The sequence below is a fragment of the Zootoca vivipara genome, chromosome 10, assembly GCF_963506605.1.
Source record: "Zootoca vivipara chromosome 10, rZooViv1.1, whole genome shotgun sequence".
In the NCBI taxonomy this organism is placed as follows: Eukaryota; Metazoa; Chordata; class Lepidosauria; order Squamata; family Lacertidae; genus Zootoca; species Zootoca vivipara.
The window spans coordinates 23,622,142-23,631,824 of NC_083285.1; the positions used below are offsets into that span (position 1 = coordinate 23,622,142).

Below are 9,683 nucleotides of genomic sequence, written 5' to 3' on the forward strand. Positions count from 1 at the left end.
TTAGTCCATGTTAAATATTTTTCGGTCTTGCTTCCATTCTTTCTTCTTTCTGTGTGCATAGAGAGATCTTGCGTTTTTGCATCTGCTTAACTCATCTGGATTTCCCTTGACAGATGGCTCATTGCAAACACATGTGCTTTCTTTCCTAGGCAGCAGTTTATGTAAATACACAGCATAGCCTAGTTTCCATGGTACCCTGGGAGATTTGTAGGACTTAGAAGTGAGTTTGGTTATCCACTCTCCTTGTTAAAATAGATTCAGGGGCTAGACTAGTTCCTTTATTAAAAAAAAATCTATTTATTATCCAGCCACACTGGATGCATAGTCTATAAAGGTCCAGGTAATTCAGATTCAAATATATAAACACTTGCAATATTGAGCAAGGGGGTGTTATTTCAGTCTCTTTAATGAGCATCTCCATGTTTCAGCCAAGATCTGACCAAAATCATATGAGAACTTGCAGAGTGCACAAGATCTTGCATGATTTCAGCTGAGAGATCACCTTAAATCAGTCCCAGTGCCAGAATCGCTTCTCTGCCAGTGCAGATGTGGTGGTGCAGGGTGGTACATGTGGTAGTGGCAGGACCAGTTATGATGGTGCTGGTGGCAGCAGCAACAGGGCAGAGTGGCACTTCCCATTTTGCTTCAAGCAGCAAAGTGGGATGAACCATCCAGGAAAATACATTGCATGCAGAAAGTACCAGGTTAAAACCCTGGCATTGTCAGAATCCGTGCTGAGGAGGGCTGCACTGAGAAGGAATGGTGGGCCCCCCCTCCCCCTGTTCCTGCTCCAGATCCTGAATCTTCCAAGGGGCAGGAGGACAGTATAGATTTGGAACAGTGGTTTGCAGAGGGACATAGTTCAGAAGGCAGAAACTGGGAAATAATGGATGGGGAACACCCAAGAGACGAAACACTGGGAGAGAGAGGGTTAACAGATTGGCAAGCATTCCTCCGCTCTCCCCAAAGTCAAGAAGAGCTGAGAAAGTGGCAGAACAGAAAGCACGCAAAGCACAGAGGGTACAAACTCAGATTACAAGATGTAGAAGTGATGTAGATTAATAGGGATGTAAGGGGGTGAGATCCTTAATTGGGAGCACCGCCATTCCTGGGAGATGGGTCCTTTGTTCTCTTGCTGTGATTATTAAAGTTTCTAACTGGTAAGAAGATTCCTTTTCCTTTATTCTGCTTATCTACTGCCACAGGGAAGGAAGCCCTGAAGCCTAACAGGCATGTACTTAAGAATCTTGTAGCAGTCGATGGGAAAGGTATTTGCTCCCTGAGACCGTGGACTGCAGATCCAAGTCCAAGATAGTCAAAACCACACCCTCCAGAAGTTGTTGGATTCCAGTTTCCGGCAGCCCCAGCCAGCACGGCCAATCATCAGGAACAATTGAGAGTTTCTACATTAGCTACCCCTGAAAGAGAAAACAGGGGGCTCAGTGGATGAATAATGTGAGCTGGTATAAGACAGCTTCTGAGTTTCCCTTATGGTATAAAGATTGACAATACACTTACAGTCATTCCAACTGAAATAGATATGCTGGAGATCAATATGTACCATGCTAGAAAATGCCTGCAGATTTAGAAATAAAGGTCAGCGAAGGAAACCCAGTGTTTTAAGAAACCAAGTTGTCTCCGCCAGACTCTGAAAGAATCTCGCTGCTGGTTGTCATCAGAATAGGGAGGCTGGTGGTTACAGCAAAGGTGGAGGATGCGTGTCTGGACTGACTGCAGGCACTCCAGACAGAGAGATGCCTCGGGGACCCTGTGGGCAGAAATAGAAAGGTCAGAGGTCAAAGTGAAGCAATCCAAGCAGAGTGGATGTTCCAGAAGGTCTCTGAGGGATTCCTGTTTTGTTCATCTGTGTACAGTATGTGTGTCTGCAAACATGCTCGCAAGCACTCAATAGCAGCAAAGTGCTTTCTGGAGATACAGAAGGATTTGATGCTCCTTGCAATGGCTGTAACTGAGATGAGAGAGCTAAACAAACAGCAGCATTTTGAAACAGTAGCTACTGGAAATCCACACAGACAAAGAGCTGATCCTTAATTTGCTTCTTTCCCCCCTCTTTTTCTGGGGATGGGAAACAGAAGGTCTGGATGGCTTTGACATCCGTAAAAAAAAAAATCCTCCTGAAATGCAGCCACGCAGGGTTTATGCTGACCAGGTGGGAGGAGAGAACCCTCATAAGTTAGAAGCGATAGTTCCATGGAAGCCAGCTATTATTAGGAGAGGTGGGTGGCTCATTGTAGGACAGAGGGATAAAGGCAGAGCAATTTGTGTGTTCACATGTTCTGGCCATTCCCAGGACATCTGACCAGTGGGGCACTCAGACTGCAGTTCACATAGATTCAGCAGATTGGAGCACCTGAGGGGGAGCTAATTGAACACATTTATGATGAGGTTGTTTCCTTCGTAGTGGGAGATCAGGCACTGTGATTGTGTGGTTGCCACCTTTGCGGAGTAAAGAGGGAGTTTTTGTGGCGACATAGTAAGCAACAAAGAAGCTCTTTGCTTCATATGCGAAGGCTGCCCTGCCCTGAAGAACACAATTAATTTTAAGGAGGGCAAGACCAGTCAGAGTAGATCTGATCCGGAAACTGTAACACTAAGCTTTGGCAATACTGTCCAATTTGTAAGTTTAGAAAAGACAAATACAGGGTTCTTAAAATTTCTCCTCTAACCTTTCCCCCTGCTCCTTAAAGATATGTCTCATGTTCCTGTCAGGGCTCTCTTCACCTGGTGGAATGATGAGATGAGCAGAGCCTTGTTCCTTCCCCTTCATTGTTCCTTCCCCTTCATGGTTGCTGTGGAATATGTAGGTGACATTGGTAGTCTAATGACTTATATGCAATGTAATGGGAGTGTTAGTGACTAGTGCTGGTGGGGTAAATTTCAGTCTGAACCTGACCAAACATGGGGAAGCCACATTATCACCAGGGGCATAGGAAGGGGGTGGGGCAGTCCGCCCCGGGTGTCATCCCTAACGGGGGTGACAAAATCCCCCCGGACACGATCGCCGCTGCGCCAGATCGCACACCCCAGTGCAGTCATGGCTATGCTGGATCACGCCCCCCGGTGCCACCAAGCCAGATCACACCCTGGGCACAATCAACCCGCCCCTGGGCAGATTGCCCCGCCCCCAGGTGCATGGCATGTGCGTCACTCCAGGAGCCAGAACGGCTAGCTCGGCTGCTGATTATCTCACCTACCACTGGCACTGGTGGTGAGGAATCTTTCTCCACAGCCCTGCTTGGTAGTTCCACCATGCTCAGAACTTGAGGGTGGTGGCCCAGGAGAAATGGTGGCACTCCTTCCACAAACAGGTGTGTTTGGCACCTTTATTATAGTGTTTCTGCTGTATATTGAACATGCACCTCTTTGCAATAACCCATTGATATATATTTTAGGACCCATCCCCCTCTCTGTCCCTCTCTTTTACATAATTTTATGTAAGATTTTAAAAATAGATTAGATTTTCAAGACCCATCCTCTTCTCTTGATCACAATATCTTGTAAACAATTTTTAATATTGTATTTTTAAATTGTTGTTACCTCCCCAGGACCTGATCGTTAAGGGCAGGGAAAATTGTTGTTGTTGTTGTTGTTGTTGTTGCTGCTGCTGCTGCTGCTGTTGTTGTTGCTGCTGCTGCTGCTACCTAATAAGAAGCAAGCATCAGTTACAACAGTAGTGTTAGGCAAGCATGACATAGACCAGTTGGTGTTGCTACAAATCTCTAGCCTTGAATGCTTGACTACTAGAATTTTTTGCTGCATAAATGCCCAAGGCCTCCGCCTTCTGCCCTCCTTGAAGTGAGTTGCATAGAATCTGCATTCACCAAAGTAGCAGCAGCACTAATTCTGAACAAATGAGTGATCAGTCCTAATGACAACACAAGTCCTAATGACACTTTAGTAACCTGCAAGATGGTCCTTTAGATGTGGCCTTTATTTTTCTGGAAGGATTTTTGTGTCCCAAAACAGCTGCTCTTTAGGTTTATTGATCTACACTGCATCTCCTAGTATTTTAAACCCACAGGTCACCTACAGATGAATTCAATTTGTTGTACTTTTGGGTTTCCATTCCCAAATGATTTATTATAAAGCGAGACATTATTCTGAAACAGCAAAACTTTTTCAGTAGCCAATCTGACTCTACTGCATATTTAATTCAAACCTCAATGTACAAATTAACTGAAAATGCTCTCTTCATATTCTTCTGAGTGACCTTGCCTGTACCTTTTGCTGTGCTGGTACAGATTGACTCATCCTATGATTTCCTTATTTTTTCTTTCTGCTACAGGCAAGTGGTTTAACTATGGAATCATATTCCTTGTTTTGATCTTGGATCTGAACATGTGGAAGAATCAAATATTTTACAAGCCCCATGAATATGGTCAATATATTGGTCCTGGGCAGAAGATTTACACAGTAGAAGACTCAGAAAGCTTGAAGGACCTCAACAGAACCAAACTGTCTTGGGAATGGAGGTCAAACAACATTAACCCTTTGACCAACAAGACCTATGCTGAAGGCGACATGTTTCTGCATAGCCGGTACATTGGTGCGAGCCTAGATGTCAAATGCCTGGCCTTCATTCCATGTCTACTGGCTTTCGCACTGTTTGGCTTCTTCATCTGGTTCTTTGGACGATTTCAGAAAACCGACCAAGGCATGGAAAATCTTGACAAATCGTACACACGCATGAAAAGGAAATCGCCGTCTGATGTGGCGATGACGCGAGAAAACACCCAGGTTTTAGCAGAGGAGCCCTTAAGCTGCGAAGATCCACATTTTTTATCCATCAAGTCAGACTTGAGCGAGATCGTCTTTAATTCTTCCCTCCTGACGTCAGAAAACCTTAGCGCACATTTAAATGAACAGCCAAGCCCCCTGCAACCGATAAGAGAGCCTCCTGTACCTAAGAATAACTCTTTAACCTAATAGCATCTCTTTTGGAAAGAGAGAAACAAGCAATTGTGGTCAGATTTCATTGTTAACTTTTTTTGTAAGTGACAGTTTACGTAGTCTAAAGAACAAGAGATACAACCTATACCCCAACGGTGCTCAACATGCTTTTTTTCTATGGCTTTGTTTTCTACTTGTATTATAATGACTTGTGCCTATTGTATTATATCAAACATTCCTTTATAGATTGCTTCTTTCAAAAGTGCAATAGTGTACTAGATGACAACCTGCAGGTTTAAAATGCTGCTTTGGTGGTGCCTTGAAACTTTAAATGGTCCTTCTAACTCCAGCATGTGGAACTATTTTGAAAGGGCACTTTGATTTCTAGAACTTGGCCAGAGAATGTGTCGTCCACTAGCTGAACATGGTAAGTCTCACTCCAGAACATCCTCCTCTGCCCCTTCTAAGACTTGGATGATAGTAGACTCTGTGAGGCAGCAAAGGAATCCCTCTGCAGACTGGTGTGGGAAACCATTGAGAATCTGCTACATCCTGCAGACCATCCAATGCGGTTAGCCAATGCGGTGCCCTCCAGATAATATGAACTACAATTCCAATCCTCCCTGGCCACTGGCATGCTGTCTACGGGTGATGGGAATTGGAGTCCATGACATCCGGAGGGTTGTGTATTATACATGGTCTACCCACAATTTGGAACCTCATTTGATGAGTGTTGTCAACAACACAAGCCTGATGTCAACGGTCAATGTATTTATGAAAGGGTTCCTCATAAGCAACGGCAATGAAAGCTCGGCTTTTATTTACTGATGCATAGAGCCAATGACTTCGACAGCTGGACTTCAAAGAAGCATGTTGATTCCCTTTTAATTTTGCTGGCTAGCTTCCAGAGACAAACGCCGATTCATAACATCAGACTGTTAATGTAGCATGGGTCACTGCTTAGGGACGGGTGACTTTCTCCACAAGTAATTGCAGTTAGGTGATAATACCTAATTGCATTTTTCCACAATTAGAGATGAATTGCCACTCGGTTAAAAATCCTGCCCTTCTCCTGTAAGAGCAAAAGGTTAAAGTGCAATGTTGGTGGGACAAGTCAGGATCTTGGCCGAAACCAAAGCGATGCCAAAGAACCAATATTGGGAATGTGCTTAAAGCTAGCAGGGTGAAGCATTTGCAATGTTGATGAACTCTGATGTAAATATGCACTGGGGCAGGCATGGGCAGAAAGTAAATCATCAGCATCTGCTGGTAGGTCTCAGGGTGATTTGCAGTAGATCGGCAAGAGTTCATCATTCGCAACAACAAAAAGACTTCCCAACTCCCAAAATCAGGTTGCTGAAAGATAAAAAGTTTGGGGAAGTGGGGGAACCAGGGATTGACTGATGTGTGAAAGGACTGTGAAAGCTATTCTGGTCCTGAACACAAATCCTTGGGCTGAACAGCAGGTGCTTGATATTAAGTATACAGAAGCCCAACCCTCATCCCCTGGTGCCATCGTTTTGCATCTAGCTCTGGTTGGTGGATCTCAAAGTCCAAGCAGAAAACAAAATAGATCCACCAAGCCTGATATCTAGCTGCCCCTGCATTTGGGCAATGCCACCAAGGGAATAGACTTGGTTGACTTGGTTGTGGTACGAGGACTGAATGCATGCAATAGAATAGCAAATTCTGTGTTGTTTTGTTACTCTGAGGAATTAACACTGTGTCCGCCAATAAAAAAGAAAACTGAGAAACAAAATCAAGGTGTAATTGTGTTTATTTTCTATTTTGCCTTGTTAGATAATAAATAAACAAATTCCTAGTTTTTTTATTTAATGCCCACTTTTTTCCTCCAAAGAGCTCAAGGGGCTTCTCCTTGGCTCCCCCCCCCCTGCCCATTTAATCCCTTACAACAACCCTATGAAGTAGGATAGACTCAAGAGCACCCAGTGAGCTTCCTGGCCAAATGGGAATTTGAACCTGGGTCCTAGTCTGACACACTTCTTCTTCTTTGGCGATCCCTCGTAGCCAAGTAAGATTGTCTTCCATAAACACGGTTTTAACAATGAGTCCGTAAGTGACTGTGGAGGCCAATTCTGGATCCACATGTCCTTCCACAGTGGGGACATTGGTTTCTGGGTGGGAGTTGATCACGGTGTGGATTTGCCAAGCGTGCCTTTCTCTTAGCACGTTTTTCCTTGTGTCCTGAGCCCATGATACCTTTGGAAATGGCTGTTCTCCAATTGGAGCACTCCCAGGCATGTGTTTCCCAATTGTAAGTGTTTATACTACATTTTTTTTAGATTTGCCTTGAAACAGTCTTTAAACCTCTTTTGTTGACCACCAGCATTACACTTTCCATTTTAAAGTTTGGAATAGAGTAGTTGCTTTGGAAGACGATAATCAGGCATCCACATAACATGAACAGTCCAACAAAGTTGATGTTGAAGAATCATTGCTTCAACACTGGTGATCTTTGCTTCTTCCAGTACACTGGTATTAGTTCGCCTATCTTCCCAAGTGATGTGTAAAAATCTTCAGAGACACCATTGATGGAATCTTTCGAGGAGTTGGAGGTGGCTTTTAGAAGTGGTCCATGTTTCACAAGCATATAGTAAGGTTGGTAGTACAATAGCTTTGTAAACAAGCATTTTGGTTTCCATGCAAATGTCCCGGTCCTCAAACACTCTGCACTTCAATCGGGAGAAAGCCTCACTCGTAGAGCTCAGTCGATGCTGGATTCCGACACACTAACCACTACACCACACTGCCTCTCATTAGGTTGATCCGGTTGGTCAGTTGCCTTTTTCCAAATGGGCTTCTGCATCCCAATCCTCCCAAGTGCTTAAACTGCCTCAGATGTAGACCCAAATCCTGCTGTAACAATCCTTGTTTCTCAGCTGTCTCCCGATGCTTGCACATTTTGTTTTGATCTGCCTGCTTTTCAAATTGGCTAGCTGCTAAAATTAGCATGCATAATTGAACTATGCATTTATTACCCATCTTTTGAGAGCTAAGTTTAATAAACACTCAGCAACTGATCAGCATATGGCTGGAGCCTATACTCGCTGAAGTATGTGTCTTTTACTTTTCATCTGTACTCTGAAACTCCGCAGCACTGCACGAGCTTGAATTTCTGCCACGATGTCCTTGTAGTGCTAAAAATGATGCATTGGTGCTTCACTTTAACACTTCTTTGCTCGGCACCTATGTGTGGGCATCAGGATGTTGGAAATTCCACGGATTTTATTGGTTCTTGGAAGGGTTTTAAAAAACACAGACATCAGGATCACAGTAATACCAACACACACACCCCTTTTGCCTACAGAATATTTAATATTTTATCTGCAGAAACTTTTAATCACCACTGAATTTGTATCCCTTGGAAATTGTAGCTCTCATTAGTGTTTGGTAAGTGGAAACTTGTTCAAGCTGTAGAAAAGTAGAATTTACATTTTACAGGGAGCCCACTGCTTGGAAGCTTATTAAAATGCAAAGACTTTGATTTTGCTGCATAGATGATTAGCTTTGTTTAGTTTTTCAGTTAAATTTTATTTTTGGAGTGCATTTGGACGAGAGGCACACAAATGGCTGATTGGGTGTGCTAGCACTCATCCTTCTGTGATGAGCACGAAAATATCAAAATCTTGTGTGTGTGTGTGTGCCACTTCCTTTGCTTGGTGTATGAAGGAAAATCATTAATTTAATTAAAGTGCAAAGAAAAATGAAAGAGCGGTTTGAGCCTGACTGCCTCCACAATTACATGACCCTAAGCAATGGTTATTAAGCAGCAGGCTCACCGTTAGAATAAATTCTTTGACTTTACATCACACTAATTTTTCCAAAGCTACCATGAATTACCTAAAAGTCTAGCAGTAATCAGAGAGTCTAGTAAACCTGAGATTTTATTGGGGTCTGCAAAAGCAAACAAACAGAAACTTCATTATATTGAAGAGGACGACCAGAAATTACCTACAGCAGCCACCAAGAAGATATTGGGGCTATCCCAGGTGACCATAGAATGTCTGTCTTAGGTCTTCCCTTCCAAGGGCAGAGTGAAAGGTCTGAGGAGGGAAGATCTGATCTTGGTGCGGCCCTCCCTACCACTGCTGTCAAGGAGCATGCTAGGAGTGGATCAACAGTAAACAGTGATCCAAAGGATCCATAGTCTTCCCATTCACCTGACACCCCCCTGAGACATGGAGCAAGCTGGAGTATTTCATTTCCCTCCCTATGGAAGCAAATGAAAGGGGAAGCATTTAAAGAAACCTAGAACAAATTTGGGGAGGACACACAGGGGAGAAGTTGAAGATGGAGAAATTATATTGTGCAAGCAGAAGTCCTTGCAGGAAGAAGACAACTTCATAGTCTACAACCCTATAAGATTCACAGAGGCTCCTGCAATCCGCTGCATTCAGCATGTTGAGGGACAAGTTGAGCAGGCCTTACATGTACAAAGGCCTAGTCTGAATGGATCCAAACACACACACACACGTTTTTGGAACAGAATTGGCTCCATATACATATAGTATGAATGTCAAGCACATCCGGTGAGGCACTAATGGAAAGGACTGCAGAGGAAGACTCCCAATTTCCCATAGACACATTTCTTTCTGTATCATTGGAACTGCTTTACATTCAGAATAGCATCCTTATAAGCCTTACATAGGGACTTCGATCCACCATTAAAAAACAACAACCTCAATGTCCAAACTGGTAGTTAGAGAAAGTGTGCTTCGTTGGACTGGTCATATTGTGTGGATGCCTGATGA

General features: G+C 43.7%; 1 protein-coding gene across 2 annotated transcripts in view; it reads left to right on the forward strand.

Moving 5' to 3' along the window:
- The window catches only part of TMEM117 (transmembrane protein 117), a 205,678-nt gene extending 198,573 nt beyond the window's left edge, over nucleotides 1-7,105 (forward strand). Inside the window, exon 8 of one of the 2 annotated variants that reach the window (XM_035128605.2) lies at nucleotides 4,307-7,104. In XM_035128605.2, the coding sequence (XP_034984496.1) occupies nucleotides 4,307-4,947 (641 nt within the window). In that variant the 3' untranslated portion in view covers nucleotides 4,948-7,104. Of the gene's footprint in view, nucleotides 1-4,306 lie in introns of both variants that reach the window. The other variant, XM_035128607.2, reaches the window with a different exon arrangement.
- The last annotated feature ends 2,578 nt before the right edge of the window (nucleotides 7,106-9,683 follow it).